General features: G+C 39.2%; 1 protein-coding gene and 1 long non-coding RNA gene across 2 annotated transcripts; one reads left to right on the top strand and one right to left on the bottom strand.

Annotated features, from left to right (window-relative positions):
• Positions 1-52: 52 nt before the first annotated feature.
• fkbp5 (FKBP prolyl isomerase 5) lies at positions 53-13,230 on the bottom strand. Its single transcript, XM_019895746.1, has 11 exons — positions 12,976-13,230; positions 7,130-7,260; positions 6,864-7,008; positions 5,509-5,651; positions 3,678-3,795; positions 3,425-3,581; positions 2,376-2,466; positions 2,180-2,263; positions 1,907-2,092; positions 1,572-1,811; positions 53-1,009 (listed from the first exon to the last, which is right to left on the bottom strand). The coding sequence occupies exons 2-11, from the start codon at positions 7,232-7,234 to the stop codon at positions 905-907; spliced, it is 1,374 nt and encodes a 457-aa protein (XP_019751305.1). The 5' UTR covers positions 7,235-7,260; positions 12,976-13,230; the 3' UTR covers positions 53-904.
• Positions 13,231-13,306: 76 nt separating this feature from the next.
• LOC109531448 (uncharacterized) lies at positions 13,307-18,090 on the top strand. Its single transcript, XR_002171184.1, has 2 exons — positions 13,307-13,577; positions 17,718-18,090. It is a non-coding gene; the product is annotated as an uncharacterized LOC109531448 (long non-coding RNA).
• The last annotated feature ends 2,316 nt before the right edge of the window (positions 18,091-20,406 follow it).

Here is a 20,406-nt window from a genome sequence, read left to right on the forward strand (position 1 = left end):
TATATATATACACACACACACACACACGCGTGTGTGTGTGTGTGTGTGTGTGTGTGTGTTAACAATAATTAGTTACGAATAATTATTTTATCTGTGTTTTGTCATTTTTCACCTCAAGTAATCTGGTGAATTAATTAAATTGCTGTGGTGACTGACAAGGCATGTGCATCTCTCCAAGAAGAGGTGATTCGATACATATCTCGATATATGGTGTAAGATACGATTCGATGATCGATTTCAATGTAGAACAATTCGATTTGGTTTGAATCGATGCACTGGCTTTTTTTTTTTAATCAAAATCGATTTCTGATTCAAATTGTTTTTTGTTACTCCTCTAGTAGTGACCAAATATGTTAGTTGAAAATTCAGATGACAGGTTACTCTATTTCGTTTTGGCTTTCATTTGTGCTTATTTCTCGTTAGTGTTACCTGATTTAGGAACAATGCAACGATGCATAATTTAATATTTTAGATGAGACAAATAATTTATCAATTTTCCTCAAGGAATTTTGCAGAGAAGAACACTATTAACTGTTTAATTTGAAACTGTCTTTGCACACATCGCTTACAGATGTTATCCTATGAACAAAATGCATTTTAGATTCAAGTCTCAGTCCAAAACAGCCAATGTTGACATGGTCCATCAGACCCTGGAAATCCATGTTTGAAGATGTGAACATACACCGATGAGGCACATCTCATCCCATCTTCAGAGCCATACAAGATGGCGGTAACTCATGTTTGAATTTGAAAAACAGGCCAAGATGAGCTGTCTTGAAGCCACTCACAGGTGTGTCCACGAAGTTATGCTCTCCCATGAAAGAGAAATGTGTACTCTGCTTTGGAATGGGCATATTGGAGTTGGTGGCATGGAGGCTGCGACGTGTCCCTTCTCTTGCAGACATCACTGGCATGACAGGCGGTCCTGACTCCGTCGTCGTTTAATGCCCAGTTCATTGTTCTTGCTGCTCCTCACGCTCTCGTCCCGCTTCCTCTTTGTCCTCCCATCCTGTTTCGATCAAATCAGGCAACACACTGATTGGTTATTTCACCCAAAGATGTTCATGGGAAGTAAACTTTTCCTGAGTGTTCCTCTATTTATGGCATGAAAAACACTTGTGCAGGCTAAGATCAAAAACGAAAACATTTCAAAAGGGTCATATTATCGAAAATGTACTTTTGGATTGTTGGTTTTCAAAATATTTGAGTCTCTGGAGTGCCTGCCCATCAAGTGTGAAATGTAAATCTCACGTTGCCTCCTTGAAAAAAAATGTCCTCATTTTCAAACATGAACACCAGAGGGCAGTAAAATCATGAAGAGAACAACCACCAACTAACCATGGCCAAAGGTGAATCCAATTTTGTGGTTTGCTGACATTGCTGCCCTAATTGCTTCTATACTAACGACGAAGTCAATCAAACTTGAGCATAATCATCTTCACAAAGGCAGAATGTTTTTTTTATACACCTCTTGTATTGGATCTCATTAGACTGTGCAAATGTGCCTGGTGTGGGTGTGAAAATAACATTTGTTCCTCCTTCTGTACTGACAAAAGAATACATTCACAGACCTTGGTGTCACGTTCTGCAAATTTCTGGAACATGTTGGCGTAAGTCTTCTTGTCCAGCTCGTGATATTCCTTCATCTTGCTTTGGCAGGTAGAAATCTGATGGTGAGCAGCTCGATTAGCAGGATTGACTTGCAGCACAAGTTGAAAATCCGCCATGGCCAGGCTGAACTCGTTTCGGCGGAGACGGGCCTCGCCACGGCGATACAAGGCCTTCTCGTTGCTCGCGTCGAGATTGATCACCTTGGATGCAACGACAAAAACAACGCACGGGTAACTACGAATGTATACCCGAATATGAAATACAATCATTGATTCAAATGCTGAATGCAGAACACCTTGTTGCAGTTCTCCACTACCAGAGAGAAATCTTGAATGCGCAGGAAACACAGCGCTAAATTGAGGTGGGACGACAAAAGAAAGTCATTAATCATCTTCTGCTGCTCCAGGGCTTTACCAAACTCCATCTCGAGCCAGGAAACAATGCGCTGGTACTGGATGACAGCATGGTAGTAGTGTCCTGCCTAAACGACAAAACGATATTTTTGAGTCGATGACAAAAACAGACAATATTCTATCTTTATTAGAATTGGATAGTGAGGATGTTCTACCTTATAATACTGATTTCCTTTATGCTTGATTTCTGAGGCTAATTTGAGCTTTTCATGCAAATCCATTTCCCAGGGTTCTTTCGCCTTGATGAAGAAAACAGACATGTTCAGTCGTCATAAAATTGCCTTTAAGTAAATGATAATACTAACTCCATACCATATTTTGGTGGTAAAAGATGTGTTGGCTCATGCTTACCCTTTTAAAATCTTTGAGCGTAACCTCATATACAACGTCTTTGTCTGGCCCAATTTCGAATTCTGGTTTTCCTTTGCGTCCAAAGCCATACCTGCAACAGAGCGGGGAATATCTGGCTTTAAATGTGAAAGCGTCAAGATTATGATACTTCCTCATTCATTCATTCATTCATTTTCCGATCCGCTTATCCTCACAAGGGTCGCGGGGGTGCTGGAGCCTATCCCAGCTGTCTTCGTGCAGTAGGCGGGGGACACCGTGAACCAGTTACCAGCCAATCGCAGGGCACACACAGACAAACAACCATCCACGCTCACACTCACACCTAAGGACAATTTAGAGTGCTCATTCAGCCTGCCATGCATGTTTTTGGAATGTGGGAGGAAACCGGAGTACCCGGAGAAAACCCACGCAGGCACGGGGAGAACATGCAAACTCCACACAGAGAGGCCGGAGCTGGAATTGAACCCGGTACCTCTGCACTGTGAGGTCGACACGCTAACCACTGGCCCACCGGGCCACCCCTATGATACTTCCTTCAGGGTAAAATGTCAAATTGGGGAGCAATATGTTTCCAAATTTGATGATAACTCTGCAGGTTGCAAAATTTGCTTCTCAAATGAAACCATTGATTTTTAGCAAAAGTGCTTCACAAAAAATCTCTCTCTCTCTGTGTGTGTGTGTATATATATATATATATATATATTTCTTTATTTATTTTGTTATCTTATATGTATATATAATGTTTCACTTGTAACATTTGTCACGTGATAAATGTTCTGAATATTATCCTTGAGAAAATCAGCAGGGTTTTTTTTGTTTTGTTTTTGAATGTGTTTATATTATTTTGAAGTGTGTTTAAAGACCTTTAAAAAAACAAATGCTATCAAAATATGCCTAGGAAATGTTCAGAAAAAAGGTTATCAATATCACTGATTTCATTTAATGCAGGGGTGGTCTTGAACGTAACCCTTGCGACGGAGGGCGTTTATTGTACAGTATATAGTTTTATCTATATATGAATAATGATATAAACAGGAAGAATAACTTACTTTGATGATAAGTAGAGTATGCAACATTCTCCTTTCTGTATCTTATCCATGGCACGGTCCACGCCCAGAGGAACACCTTTATCCTCTGACTCACTGACAACAAAGCTGACGTCCCTGATGTCAAACAGTCGACTGTCACAGCTTCCCTCCAGATGCACTTGAGGGGTGACACAACACAGATTCCAATGTAGTGTTTTGTAATATAATCTAAATTATAAAGGGCCCAAAATGTATTATCCGTGCAGGGGATTACCATCTACGACTGAGCCATCATTGGGATTCAAGTAGCTATCCCCTTTGACCTTTATTCTTCGTATGATGCCACCATCATCTGTAAGCGTCTCTCCTAATTCGAACTTGAGCAATTCTATCTGTTTGAATAAACACACATACACACGCTTCAGTTTTTAGTTTTTGTTTTAAACAAATGCTGGTGTAATAGGTGCAATTTGAGAAAGAAAAAAAAAACGCAGCAGTGTGCAAGGGAAGGTTTAGTGTGGGAGGAGAAAATACATAACAAAAAACATGTAGGAGTTGCCACCAATGAACATTTGGTAGACTATTTTTCTGAAAATGGTGAGACAGTATTTATCGTTTGTATTTTTCCTCCGAATGTAATCAAAGGGGGAGTTTGCAGTTAAAAAAAACATGTTTTATTCATTTGTCATTTTTAGAACTGTCAGTATAATCTGTCGCACACAAGACAATAAATAGATGAGTGAAATAATCTGTGAAAAAAATTAAACACTGTCTAACCCATCTTGTACCTCTAATTTGATTCTTCAGAAAATGACAGACCTGAAGAAAAATAATGTGTCAACAAAAACAACAGAATGCATGTCTGATAAAGTGTCAGTCATTGGCCACGGACTTGCTATTTGTAAATCTGTCCTTTCTTTCTTTTTGTTTCCAAATAGTTCTAAAGATATGACAAAAAAATGGAGTTCCATAGTTTCATAAATCCCACACTGATGGCACGGCACTCTAAGTCTTTTTTTCCATCCAAAAATGCTTTGCGCTGGTTAGTGAGGACTTGGCTGAAAAAAAAGCAGTGAATTGATGAAAAAAGATTCAGAAGCCCTGAACTAGCAAACAGAAACAGTAAAGGGACCTCCGAGAATTCGGAGGCAAGGTGGAATTGGAAAAAAAATCTGTCCTAAATTTATCCCCTATTCTTGAGTTTTTATTCAATATACATCCCCAAAAATAAAATAAACCAACACCATTCAGGATTATAACTACTCCATGACAAACAAGTCAATGTAGCAGCTGTGGCTAACGTCGGCTTGCTCACAGTGCTAATGCTAGCTTTACATTGCTGGTGCAGCTACGTATTTTGTTGAAGATGAAAATATCTTGTAATGATTGCACATAATTATGAATCGTTATGTTTGAAAGTCATGCCCGTTAGTGGTGGCTGTGACTTTGGCCAGAAATTTGGGGGAAAATAATGGAAGTGAGGCTATACTCAAATCTTGCTAGCAGCTTTGACACTCAAACTTTACGTTCGCAGTGTTAAATCTGCGTAGTTTAGTCAATAATTTGAACTGGTAATTGGAATTTGAAAATGAAATTTGTGAAAGCGAACACAACCGTGGCAAAATAGCAGGATGTTGTAAGAAATGAAAATCAAACCAAAACCATGGTAAATCATTTCTAAATTAAAAATACTACTAATACATTTATAAATTCAATGTAGATTAAATGTGCTCACATAATACTTATATTAATCATCGTAATAAAATCCATCCATTATCCGAGCTGCTCATATTTAAACAAGGTCTTTCAAGAGACCCCAGGAAGCTTTTGAGTGAAGGACTTAATACGATCTGAGGACTCTTCCTTACGAAAGTGCTACAAACATGTCCGACTGTGAATTCTAATTGAGTTCAAAGAGGATTCATGTCCAGGCTGTGGCTAGAACATTCTCAAAAATGAATCTGCTTGTGATGCAGCCATTCATTTGTTGACTGTTTATTTTATTTTCAGCAATGGAGGATGGCTGCTCTGTCCACAGACGGTAGCTCAGTGGAATGCATGCGCTATTCAAGGCCCAAATGTCAATGGCAACATTCCGTACCTACCTCAAAAAGTACTGACGAGTTGGGAGGAATTTTGTCTGGATTTCCAGCGGAGCCATAAGCGTACTCCGGCTTACACAGCAAAGTGCACACCTCTCCTCTTTGCATCGATAACACGCCGATATCCCATGCTTTGAGGACCTGTCCTGTTTGTATCCAAGAAAAATATGTTTCTAAGTTATAGGTTATACATGTTTTTACATTTAAATAAGCTCTTAAAAAGTTGCAGTCACCACAGAGAAAACACTGAAAGGGAACACTCAAACAGCTGTTGGGTTTCTGCACGGTAAGAATAAATTTGTGATGAGTAAAGATGACCAAACCAATGGATTGAAGGGAAATACTATAACTAGCTGTAGAATGTAGCTTCATGATTAAGCAACAGTCAGAAGAAACGGCTCCCACAACACCGACAAACCACATCCATGTTATGAGATCCATTCTCAACAGTCATGTTAGCAGTAACACAGCATGACAGTTGTGAAAGAAATCCCCTAATAATTAAACGAAATTTCAAACTATGGTGAAAAATAACAAGCACTCAATTGGAGGTGTGTTAAATATGGGATCGTCACTTTGGAATGTTCGCCTTCCTTTTTGGAGGGTCTGTGTGAATTGAGGCCAACAATGCACTGCCGCAGTGTGTACGCAAATAACAGGTTCTTTTGTTTTTTTTCTGTTGACAGAAAACTAGTCATGTTGCCTTTTAGTGGAGAGATGTACACCACAGGGTCTCTCTCTCTCTCTCTGTCTGTCTGTCTGTCTGTCTCTCTCTCTCTCTCTCTCTCTCTTCTCTCTCTCTCTCTCTCTCTCTGTGTGTGTGTGTGCGTGTGTGTGTGTGTGTGTGTGTGCGCGTGTGTGTGTGTGTGTGTGTGTGTGTGTGTGTGTGTGTGTGTGTGTGTGTGTGTGTGTGTGTGTGTACATAAAATTGAAATGCCAGATTTCTAGTCCTGACTGGTTCAATCAGATTACAAAATGACACCGAGAAATTCATTGCATCATACCCTCTTGAACTGAACCATATCGACTCAAATCAGAATCCTACTCAGTCGAAACAATCGTTCCGTTTTTAAATTGAACCGTCCTTGAATCTTATCACATGCCATGTATCAAGATATGTATCGAAACATCTTTTATTGGAGGGACGCACATCCTTTATGGAAGCTTTCAGACGTGAAATTGCATGTGAATGGCGGTATTCTTACATAATAAATCATTATACCCATCCCTGGTGATCATGGCAACGACAGAGATAAGCCTAATTCAACGTTCTCCTCACAGCAAGAAAAATGTTGATCTCAAGTGTTCTATTTGCATGCCGTAGAGGAGAAATAAAGAAAGAGGGGTGAGTCACCTACCCTTGCCAACATTGAACGAAAAGGACTCTTTACGATCCCGGCTACAGTCAAACTTCTTCCCAGTGAGGAGACTTCCCGTGTAATGGATTGTCACTCTGTCCCCTATCATTGGGCACTCTCCGTCATGCCCATGACGCTTGAAAACCTTCAAGCAGCAAGATGATTTAAAAAAAAAAAAAAAAAAAAAGGAATGTTTACAAAGCCTCTGCCATGTGACAGAAAAGTGCCCAAAGCAAATCTCATACTACAAAAGATGACAACAGTACCTTGATTATTCCTTGGTCTTTTTTCGGTGTTACATCAATGCCCTTTGCAGCAAACACAGCAGCAGCCAAGGCCCCGTCCATAGAAAGATCCTGATCAGTTGTCATGTCTTCTTGTGGGCATTCCAGTGACGCTGGGTCATAATCCAGACACAAATTTGGTGTTATCACATTTATCAAGCTGTGCTTGAATTATCTTTCATCCATGCGAATGCTAATGCTAATCCAAAATGTACTTCTTTCTCTTTTATATGGCCTTAACTCACATCTATACAAAGACACATGCAAAAGATGAGCGGCAGACATTTTATGATCTTCCAACTTTGCCTGCATTTGGACTGTAGGTCTGAGAGACTTTATCCAGTTTGGGGTTGTTTTTTGTTTTTTTTATGTCAATAGAAACACTGCTGCTGTGATTGTGTTTACTGAACCCATGAAACAACGTGCATGATGACAAAAATGAATAACTGCTGCCTGTGATGTACCACAGGGTTTGCTTTTAGGCACAATTTTATGTTCTCATCTATGGCCCTTGGCCACATAATCATCATTAGAAGCCTCGCTGCTCCAAAAGAATGCCTTTCTGACAACAGCTGCTCGACTTCTCAAAATATCAAGGCAACACCATCCATCCATCCATTATCTGATCCACTTATCCTCACAATTATTATCATCATCATCGTCATCCTCATCATTACAATTATTATTATCCATCCATCCATTTTCTAATCCGCTTAGTCTCACAAGGGTCGCAGGTGTGCTGGAGCCTATCCCAGCCATCTTCGGGCAGTAGGCGGGGTATACCCTGAACTGGTTGCCAGCCAATCGCAGGGTACACAGAGATGAAACAATCACACGCGCCCACAATCACACCGAAGGACCATGGATGTTTTTGGAATGAAAGAGGAAACCGGAGTACCCTGCGAAAACCCACACAGGCACGGGGTGAACATGCAAACACACAGGAAGGCCGGAGCCAGAATCAAACCTTGCACCTCTGCATTGAGGGGCGGACTTGCGAACTAGTCGACAACCGTGCTGCCCACACGACACCATATCACCCCAATTTGTGCATCATTTTATTGGCTTCAAATCTGTCTGACATTACATTTTAGATTTTACTTTTAAAGCACAGATGACACTGGCTCCAAGATATAGAACTGAAGTTTTAAACCCTGGCGGCCGTGTGTCAGTCGGCCCTTCGATAGTCATTCCAGAGTCGAGATGTAACACTAAAGCTGAGAGAGCATTTTCCATCAGAGACGCACAATATCGGTTGCGTCTTTTAAATCACTGAAACTGCACAGATAGGCTTTTATGTGATGTCGTCTTCTCCCCTTTTTTTATTTCTTATTTTATTGATTTTATCTTGTATTTTTCTAGTGTGTGTGTGTGTGTGTGTGTGTGTGTGTGTGTGTGTGTGTGTGTGCGTGCGTATAGTTTGTAGTAAGATGCTTTTTTGGCTCATGCCAGCATTTTTTTAACTCAAATTTCAGATTGAAACCATTAGTACACAGTTGAAATCAAATGCTTATCTTTCTTGTATTTAAACCATGTTGAAAGGCAATTTAGCATAAAGTCTCTGCTGCCAAAATTGCCATTAAAACAACCGGTCGTCCTTTGTGAAGTGAAACTTTTCAGAGTTCGTGGCAGTGTCAACACATGAGTTTGTTTGCAATAATGCAAAAAAAAAACCTGCCAGCAAAATATGTGGCGGGGCTGATAAAAAGCGTTGATAAGCACAATGGGATACATTTCTGATGGATCATGTCATTCGGAAAGGAGACTGTTTTTTTTTTTCACGCAACGTTTGAATACTTCACAAACTTCTTTTTGTGTGTGTGTGTGTGTGTGTGTGTGTGTGTGTGTGTGTGTGTGTGTGTGTGTGTGTGTGTGTGTGTGTGTGTGTGCGCATGCTCACGAGAGGCGAACCAGAGTGAATATGGTAGGGGCCAAATGCAAAACTGTGTGTGCTCAAACTCAGAGCGAAAAATTTGCATACTTTCAAAGAAATGTGCATACACATTCTTTTGGCCAGATTCATAAAGTTGTGCAAATCATACCTCAACTTTAAGAAGTAAACACATGCACAGGCCTCAATTCTACTCTCTCAGCCAACCATTTGCATATAAAAACACGGTCCTCACCCAGTCGCCATAGTAAAGTCCTAAAAAGGCTCCTGACACCTGACACAAATGGAAAGTGATCATCAGGTGCGCCAAGGGAACTTATCCAATTTTGCTTTATTAGTCTCAAGATTATTCTTGACCTCTGTGTGTCGCTTTATTAGCTTTGTATTCAAACTAAAAAGGCCTAGAACGCACACTTAAATTTGCTTTACAAGTACTGCTACTGATCACTTTAAAATGGTACAATGATTATCTATAACAACTGCACAACTGTTATAGTATTGTATTCTACCACTGATCACTTCAGCTCTGCTTGATACTGTTGGGGGGAAAGTGGCCTTCTTTCCTCCGCGTGTTTGTTAATTTCGGATGATGACGTTGGTTCGGATGAGGATGTTGGTTATCCAAATACAGGCTGGAGACGATGAACAGTACCTTCGAAGGTTTTATTTTTCTTTTCTTTAGTTTACGAATCGATTCGGGCCCCTGAGAGTTTCAGATTTCGTCAGGAAGCCCAGAAAAAATACAGTCATGAGAATATATAGAGACAACATGATAATGAGAGGTGGGGAGTTACGCCTCCATGCAAATCCCGGAGACAAAGAAAGGTCGATGCAATTCGATCTTGGCATGTTGGGAAAGTCCAGACCTCTCCTGCTGTGCGTAAATGTTGAGATAAGCGTCTCTCCCCGGGGGAACTTGACGACCTTGAGGGATTCTCCCGAGGTGGGGGTCAAGGAGCACTAAAGGTGATTGTAATCACAGTAAGCAGGAAATACCTTCAACAACATTCTACATTCTTTGTTTCAAGTGTTTGAACAGAAACAACAACAGAGAGAGGCTAAAAAAAAAAAAAAAAATCACAGTAAGGAATAGATTCCTGAACAATACTTTGCACATTGTCTCACAGCTGTCATTGGGTGCTACTACCGCACAACGGTATCCTTACATTACGGAATGTCTTTCCATACTTATTTGTCATATCCTTGTTTATCGTAGTTGCTTGTTAGTGATGATACTTGAGTAGCGTGTACTAACGGAGACAAATTCCTTGTGTGTTCTACATGCTTGGCCAAAAAAGATGATTCTGATTCTGATTCTAATTCCAATTTGTGAGTAAATTCAGACAAGATCATCATTAATTCAGGATACATACAATTTGTGATCATTTAGATTGGTGGGGTGCCATGAGATTTTTCAAATGTAAAATGTATGCCTTGGCTAAGTAAAGGTTGGGAAACTATGCTTCTAATAACATTAATAGGAATGAGCTAACTGAAGATAGAGGTTGCCATGGTGGCGGCTGAATAAGATGTGTATTTGTTTAAGTGTAGAGTTTAAGGTTCACTGAAGGAGATAATCAGGAAAACATTGTTGCCATTTTTCTTCACACACCAAAAAAGAGACGTTGGTGGAGAAAAAGTGAAGGAACCGAAAGGCGAGGTACCATACAGTGAAATAAATCTTTGTCAAAAATGTCTGGGGGGAAAAAAATAATAAAAATAAATTAAAGACGCAGAGAAAATGTCAAAATTCCCTCATGCATGATGTCAAGACGTCAGCTCACTGAGCCACTTAAGGATTAACCCCACAAGTGCCTTTTGCTTTTTCTTTGCCTTTTTCGCTTTCATGCCTGTGATGGTAGAACATTGCGACGCCAGTCCTGGCTGCTCAGTCCCACGTGTGCAGCGTGTGCAACACGGCGAAAGTCAACGTCGGGAATACAAGATGAAGAACGGAATGTACACTGTGAGCATGATCCTGGTCCGGCGGATTTGTCATCAAATGAGGAAGCGTATATTTACATGTCATAAGCAATTAACTTTTTCCACTCGTTAAGAATGTTAAAAAAAAAGGATGACATGCGAATTTGACTGGTCAGCAAGCCTTTCTCTCCCCAGCTCCTTCCACACTAGTAGTTTTATTTTATTTAGGTTATGTTACATATTTAAGATGGCGACAGAATTCAATTTCTTTCCGACTGGAAAGTGAGTGTTCATCCTTTTAAGGTCATACCAGCCTGGCTTTAGAAAGCAAGGGAACCAAATTGCTCTTTGCGCATTCAAGGGTTACAAGTCGATAAGTTCACAACTACTTAGTTAGTCAGGCGAGGCTGTAAGAACATTGTGTGCTTTGGTAAAATGAGCTCGACCGAGGGAAGGAACAAAATAGCCTCAAGAGGAAGCGAGATGGAGACAGCGTGTACTCCTGTTTACTGGCAGCAGTTTTATGATGAGCAGAATGCTGACGATGTGATCAGACACCCTGAATTACTTTGTCAATTCAACTTCTGCCAATTTAGTTGGATTTGAACTTCATCATAACTCTGTTTGGGCTACTTTCTTCAAATGTCTCCATAGTGTGCACCCTTTTTCTTAATCTTATTCGGTTATTTTAAAACCCATCTCTCTTTGAGAGACATGGCAACAAAGACAAAATTGATCTGTCAACCAACGGAGCTTCAGATTGTGGCAACGTCTTGTCTGTGGTTTGTTCCGATACATATATATATATATATATATATATACACATTCATACAGCACATTACTTCTGTTTGTACATTGAGTGAAAAACAATTCTTATCTTTAAATTTGAGGTGGGCCCCCCCCCGAAATAAATCTAAGTCAACACAGTGCCCTCAAATTGTGTTGTACGTGTACGTGTGTACATGTGTACGTGTCGTGTGTGTGTGTCTGAACACCATGTTCCTTCTATTCACATTTCCCCACCGGTGTAGCCTGATGGTGTTCTGCAATCTCAAACCCCTCCGCTTATGAAACCTGTTTCATTTGAGTCACCTTCCATGGCATTTCATCTCGTTCAATGTATTGATCACATTGTGATGAAACCCCATGACAATAGCTACGAAGATGTTTCTTTCCATGACAATGGCTACGAAGATGTTTCTTTCCATGTATCAAAACCGCAGTGAAAACAACAAATTACATTAAAGTGTGTGAAGACCATACCTAAACTCAGAAACCCTTCGCTGGAACGTGAGGACATCTAACTGGCTCAAATGTAGAATTCCGGGAGAAATGAATCAATTGACATGCCTTTTTTGTTGATGATGAAATATTATGATTATCATAAGAGTGATCATCTTAAAACTTGGTGCAAAGCATAAAGCATTACGCCCATAGGTGACGTCCCAGGGCTTCTTTTCTTCTATTTCTTTTACCATTCTTGGCATTAAAAAAAAAGTAATTAAAACATGTGAAAATTTACCATACATTCAAACATGAATGATGCATTTAGAGGATTCTTATGTAATAACAGAAACATGGAAAACGACATTTTAAACATGAAGGATTAATTTTCATCCATGCTCTGTAACATTCATGTGAAATCACATCATCAATATAAATTAATTTCTCTGATCTTCGGACATAACATTAGATGGGCTGGTTCATAACACGGTTAAAAAAATAATGAGAAATAAAGGGTCATTTAACCCCCCCCCCCCTTTTCCACAGCACAGTGGGCTACACCTGCAACCTCAAATGCCCCCCATACATGTTACATCCTCAACACATCAACAGCACCAGTACGTCACATAAAACCCATTTCCGTCTTCATAATGGACTAATTCTTCAGGATGCATAAAAAAAAACAAAACGATCTCAGTCACTCAATGAGCAGAGAGCTGCCGAATCACATAAGACCTTAAGAAACACTCCAATTAAGTCACAGATGAGCAAAATAAATAATAAGACTCACATTTTCTTGTGCCTCTTGTTTAAAAATAAATATCCAACATGGGAAAGTGAACTAAAGAACGCCGGTTCCTGCTAGATGATTACAGTGCGGCGTACGTCACGTCCTGGGTACGAGATGTTCCGACGCGCTACACCGGATTGGCGACCTGTGTTCGGTTTGCACACCTCAAACGTAGCGGCCACATGGAGTGCACAAGTCAAAATGAGCCGGGGGACGTACAGAAGCGGAAAATACGCAAGGGTAGGGGCGGGTGTGGGAAAAGGGGGGGGTGTCGAGCAGAGTGAGAGAGTGGAGCGGCGTGAGGGCTTTCGGTATAAAAATTAAGGGCAGGTCTTGGAAAGGAGCCACAAAGTAACACAATGTTCCGTACTGTGGCTGCACCGCCGCCGCTGCTGCTGATGAGAACACTGTGTTCCAAATAGACACACTGACCTGTAACCCGTTCTGTGCCGAACTTGGTCTGCCGGGAACAGGCTGTTCCGTAACAAGCTGTCCTCCTCCCACTCAAGGTCAGCTGACAGCTCGGATCGTCGACACCGCCGGGCAAGCGCAAACCGAGACGACTGACACCACAGCGGCAAGCGAAGCTCTCGGCAGCCAGAGTAGGAGAGCCTGGGGGGTTGCTTGATGCTATTCCACGACGCGCCGTTCGTTGAAGCGCTGCTCACCAGCGTTTTAAAATAAATGTAAATAAGTTTTAGTTTTCGGATTTCCACGGAATATTTGAAAAAAAAATCATAATGTCTACATGAATGGATTAAAAAAAAGCAAAGTAACACAGGTATGACATTTTACTATTTTTTTAAATTGGTTATGCAAGGGGACTTTTAGTGCTATTTTTTTCCCCTGCCGATTCCAAAACTGCCCTTGTTTTTTCAATAGCAAGGCCCGTGAAAACGGGCGTCACACTCATTTTTGTCACTGGCTACATCACAGTGATGGATTACCTGAAATGTATAATCACCATTTTACATATTGCCTTCATCATTGCACCTGCACTTTATTGAGACTATCTTCTCTAGCAACAAACTGAGTTTCAATCACAAGCCAGAAAATAGTAACAACATATATATATATATATATATATATATGCACACACACACGCACACACGACAATATGGTTACATTTTTGTTAACATTTAATCTATTTGGCAAGAAATATGAAGAGGACATGAATGACTTTGGTGGACCACAAGAAATACAGAACAATACAATACATCTTTATTTCCATCACGCTCTCACAACAGCTGCAGCTGTAACAAAGCGCTTTACAAAACAGTTCACATAAAACAACAAAATACGGTAATATAACAAAACACGTAACAAAAGACAATGAAATCTGCCTCCTGGGGCCATAATTTTGACACATGCAATAAAACAAACATCATACTAAACCAGCTCTTTTTTGTTCTAGGCCAACTCAAAGCTCTGATGTAATAATACTTGCGAGCGTAATTCATCCTGTGACCATGTTAGGAACTCAATTTACTTGTACAGTAATCCCCCAACGCCACACACACACACACACACACACACACACACACACACACACACACACACACACACACACACACACAAACACACAAACACACACACACACACACACACACATTGTTGCATTTGCATGTTGATGTGTGCCATTTAAAGGCAGTGGCTTAGTTAAGGACACAAGGAGCTCTGACTCTTGTTCCATTAGTTCAGTGTTAACATCTATTCCATGCTCCTTGCGAGTGTTCATTTTGTATTCATGAGTTTGACTGTCTCCTCTGTTCGGGGTTCCTGGGGCACAAAATAAAGTTTCAGAACTCCTGTTCTAGCCTATTCAGGACTTTTGTGAACGGATATTCAAAAGTTGCTTTCTCCTTTATGAATGAATCTTAAAAAAAAAACTTTAATTATCATGATGTAAGATATAACTCTTACATGAAAGGGCAAGACTAAAGCCTACATTGCACACTACATGACAAGTTGACACATGAGCAAATTTTCCCATAATGAAATTTATACAATATTGTATAATGAAATTTAACACCACATTATCAAGTACTGTAGCCAGAGAACGGAAGAAAAATTCCCCAACTCGAAAAAGTCCACCAGAGACCAAGACTCACTATGGGGTGGCCATCTGCCGAGACCACAGACTTAATGCCGCTATTGGCAAATAAGAGTTTCACTCCATGACTAATGACCGTCATAAACAAGAATATGTTTTATTTGTGAGGAAACCATTTGGCTTTGACCCCACCCCCCTTCCAAAAAAAAAAAACATTCAGGCCTGTTCTAAAAATAGCTCACTAGAGATGGGACAGTGTGATTTCCTTGAAATGTTGTACAAGTGATTATTTGGAAATGTAAACACGTGCTGAGATTTACTAAGATAAAGTTAAGCGTTACATATTGATATATATTTTTCCTATGTTGTATAATAATAATTGTTGATAATCAGTGAGAGAAATCATGATCAACCCTGATCAGTGCCTTCGTGTAAATGAAAAATACGGCCTGACCGATTAATCAGCCAATTTAATCGACTTGTGTTAGCTTTTAAAATCCTCTAAAGTCAGCTACTATTTTGAAGATTTTTTTTTCACACATTAACACAGAGCAACATCAGGCAAAGATAATGACATTCAAACATGGCCCCCCTTAAAAAAAGTGTTTAGGCTCATTTATGCACTTGCATCTGCAGGGTTTGAAGGGTTAAGCACATATGAAACCAATACACATATAAATTTTAAAAAAGCAAGTAAAAACTATGCCATCTGTATTTTAAAATGTTTCCACAAAAAACCCTTTCATAATAAGACTCATTCACATGAACCTGCAAAAAGGACTGGAAACAGTGACTCTAATCAAACAAAATGTCGTACGTGTATCACTTTCACACCAACTGCTTGTCCTTTTGTGTACATTTCAACCTTTGAATGGAATTTGACTTCATCAAGTAATGTGTCACAAAGTTACATAATAAGCGTAACTGCAACATCTTGTTGGCCTTTTGTTTTTGGTAGCGACTACTCATGCATGCCTTGCACTAGTTGTCAGTCTTAACAAGGAAACATTAAAGGAGTCGATTAAAAAAAAAACAACGTTGGTTAATGATTATCTTTTGGTTGGAAATGACAGGAAACGACAAAGGGCTCTAAGACATTGTGTTTGGAGTCTATGTGTTCACTACTTTTGTTCTCTCCTGAAAAAAAAAAATGTGATGCCAAAAAAATGATCTCCTAAAAATGTATGTCTAATGTTGTAAACTTGTTGATCACAATATGTGATGTTAAACTTCACTAGGATCTTAATTATCTTAAAATAATGATTACACAAAATGTTAAATTTCCTCAAATTTGTCAAAACAGGGAATAAGTGTCAGTATTTTGAAATCGATGAGAATGGCAAACTATTTTTTTATTAACGTCTCAAACACAACTCTTTCTTGTGGCATTCCATTCACGTCAGTTTGCAGCCACTAAAGTGATTTGTGCAAACTTGTCCAGTGAGTCATTTTTTTGTGTTTTGTCCAAGTGAAGGGAATTCCCTTCCAATTAATGATTTGTCAAATACAAGACAGTCTTACGGGATACAGTTTAAAAAAAAAAAAAAAAAATGTTTCTGAAAACCTGAACTGATGTTAGTGTACTTTTGATTTGGTCGTGTATTGTACTTTACGGTGTTATCTGCACAGTCAAAGATTCATCTGAAAAGAATAGACAGTGCTCTTATCAGAGAAACACAAGTAACCTAATGAAGAAGATATAATGCATCACAAATCATCAAGGAAACCCCTTGAGACCATTGGTTTGTCAACATTTTTTCGACAGTACCCTAAGAAATCGCAGTGCAATTTAGCTTGTCGTTATTGTTTTAGCAGTAAAAAAAAAAAATCTAAACTGCTGTTAGAAGCGAGACAACGTGTCTTATTAAAACTCATTCACTCCCAAAGACATATTTATATGTCTTCTCACACTCCACACGTTCAACCCCAGATACTTATTTTTTTCTATTTTTTTTCTATTTTTTTACCCTATGTCTTGAAAAAAATTGAAACAAAATAATGTAAGTAGCTGGGGTTGAACGTGTGGAGTGTGAAAAGACATAAATATGTCTTTGGGAGTGAATGAGTTAATATATTAAACCTTTACAATTATCTGACTCATCTGTTACTTTTTTGACCTTGTCCTTGAATTGTTGTTGGTTTTTTTTTTTGTTTTCTTTTTTTTTTTTATGATTGCATTGTTTTGTAATTCAAAAAAAAAAAAAGACAGCATCCTGCATCTTATTTCCACGACTTTGCCAAAAACATTGCCTCGTCGTTGTTATCTTTAATTTGGTTGGATTTAATGTTTTCTAAGTGTACTGCAGCACATCTCCCACCCATCATGGTATGGACATCAGAACGCTGTCAAGCCGCCTTGTTGGCACCTAGCCAAACACCAATGGAAAGGAACACGGTGATCTTGGTTATAACAAAGGTGACATAACACGAGTGAATTTGATTCTGCAAGTCCACCGGGAGGTTGTCACCCTGGATGAGTAATATAGTGAGGCGCCAGGAGGAAAGACAGTCTCTCACATACTAGTGGAACATTTTATTCAAAAGAGCAAAGATAATACACCAAGAAAACAGTTGTCATCAAAGAAGACAAACAGCCGTTCATCGTGCGATGCCTCCCACCAATTGATAAGAACACCTGTTGATAAGAAAGCTTTAGATGTTCTCGTAATCATCGTGTTGTTTTTCACAGTGGCTGATGTGCAGATTGTGGCGGCATGTTCTCCGGCTCGCTATGCTTACGTGGAAGTCATGATGACCTCATCTGACCCGACGTGAAATGAAATGCTCGAATAAATGTTTATACTGACGCGCTGTGTGAGACCACATTGCTTGTTCCATCAGCAACATCCTGGACTTTGCTACGGCCAAATCTGTCGACAGAAACGCTCAAACAATATCTGCTTTTTTTTCCCCTTGTCAAATATGTATTTCAATATATTAATGAATGTCAGAGAAATAGCTCAGAACAGAACAATCGTGATGGTGCAATCATTTCAAAATGACAATTTGTGATTTGTGTTACTGATGGGTGCATGATGTCTTTAAATCTTTTTTGTATTTAATCTTGTGTCTTGTGGTTATGGGTGTGTTTTACTCGACAAAACGTTGTTTTGTGTTTTTTTGTAAATCCATCCACATAAAATAAATAAACCTGCTTTGCTGTCTCTTATACTACTATTTTATCCTTTTCCGAGAGCGAGTCTTAGTACGTGTTATCTTTTTAGGCCATATAAGTGCCCCCACACAGCACTGAAAAAAAAAAATGACAGGCAGTTGCGGGAATCCGTCTGTCTTGTGTCTCGGTGTAACCAGAAGCACGCGGGTGAGTTCATTCAGGGATACAGCCTGCACAGTCATCAGGAAGTGAAACAGAACAGAATGTGCTGTACTAATCGTACCGAAAAACACTACCCTGAGTGGATGCATGAAAAAAAAGAACTCATTCACAACAGAGCACAACTGGGCACTTTACAGAATAAACAAACGGTGTTCAACATTTCACTCAGCGAAGAGAAGACACAAGGGGTTGGGGATCAAGGTAGAAAAGTGTGTACCGTCCTACGAGAACTGACACATGAATTAGCTGAGCGGCCTAATGCTCTTTGTGTTGTAGCCGTCCGTGTTACGTACATGGCATAATCTCCTGTGTGCTTCTGTTTATCCCTGAACTTTTACTCTGTAAATGAGTAGAAGCAGGAAAACTACTAAAAAAAAAAAACAACAACTTCCATGAATTTGTTGCCTGCTGACTACACAATGGTTGGATTCTGTAAAGCTCAAGGTTTAACTTTGGTGCATGGCGACATGACATCAAAGAAGCATCCTTATTTTTAAACTCATTGTGAAGACGCTGTTGCTTTGTTTTTGTAGACTCACAAGTATAGTGAGCAAAATACTAATTTATTGGGTTGATTTCATTTTCGATGTGAGCGCTGCATGCAGTCAACTCACCTCACAACAAGCAGCGTTTTGGTTGATAGTACTGTACTGTCATTTCGTCCATTTCGCTTCATGCTAACAGTTGAAATTTACTGCCATGACACAATAAACATGAAACAAAAAGAAATACAGTATACTTGTATTTGAACCAACCAGCTAGCTTTATTTAGAAAAATCCATTGAGCTTCATGCTAATCAAAGAGTTGAAGTTCACTGTTGCAATAAACACAAAAGAATAAGAATTACACTTGTATTTCACCAACCAGATAGCCTTCCTTTAGATACTGTTTGACCATTTAACTAAAAGCCAACAAACAGTTGAAGCAAACTAGCTCACTAAGCATGAAACAAAAATAATTATACTTGCATTTCCAGCTAGCTTTAATGTATGTTCATGTAGTTTAATATTAAAACAATGCAATTTTAGATATATATGTATGGACTCAAGAATGCATCATTGAAAATGAATGGATCGAAAGTTTAATCAAAAATAAAGTAAATGTGAATTGTGAAGAACATTAATGTTGTATCTGCTCAGAGAGTTTGTGCATATTATTATGTGACATTAATGTGGTAGAGTAGACTATATGGAAGTAAGCATTACATTTTTGTGTACATGCATGCCTTTTTTGATGTGAGAGGATTTATGGTATGTAAGAATTTTGCTGCCTTCAATTTTCTCATGGGATTGATAAAGTATATTAAGGGTGTAAATTTCTACACAAAAAATGATTTGAGATGGTTTTCGATCCGTGGGGTGAACCACTCCAAGCACAGTTCGATTTGAAAGTGGATCGATTCGATTCAGTTCAACTTAGTTGGCTTACAATTTGATTCGATAAGGTACAGCCCAGTTTGAGAGGGGATGACACAATGGCTTTTGTAGTTTTTGTTTGTTTGTTTGTTTTGTTTTTTGCTTAACACATCACATATAATTTGGCAGACTTCGTAGTGGATATATATACACATGTATATTTTTTTTCACAGTCATCATTTCACGTCATGTGAGTAATGGTTTCTGATGTTTAAGCAGAATTAATTCTAAAACATTAATAATTTGATCTGTTTTCATTGGTCCTTTTCATAGATAGGCAGTGTTGACAACATGTGTTTCCGTGTACGTGTTTGGTTGTGTGTGCGTGTGTGTGTGTACATGTGTGTTAGTGATCTTGTATCTTCGTGTTATATCAAATAGATTTGTACGACAATAAGAACCTGTCATCCAGCTAAATGTGAAGGAGCACACATATAATCACGCAAATGTAGGAAACAGCCTTGACTATTGCAGATCCATCCTAACATGCATCTTTTAGATAATATCCAACATTAACTTCCCTCCATCAGAGAGCACGTCATTTCCAGAAACTAAATCTGACCTATATTCAAAGCTGGCAACACACAGGCAGGAAAACTCTGTCATGAACCAATTTCATCCATCT

The sequence above is a fragment of the Hippocampus comes genome, unplaced genomic scaffold, assembly GCF_001891065.2.
Source record: "Hippocampus comes isolate QL1 unplaced genomic scaffold, H_comes_QL1_v1.1 scaffold420, whole genome shotgun sequence".
In the NCBI taxonomy this organism is placed as follows: domain Eukaryota; kingdom Metazoa; phylum Chordata; class Actinopteri; order Syngnathiformes; family Syngnathidae; genus Hippocampus; species Hippocampus comes.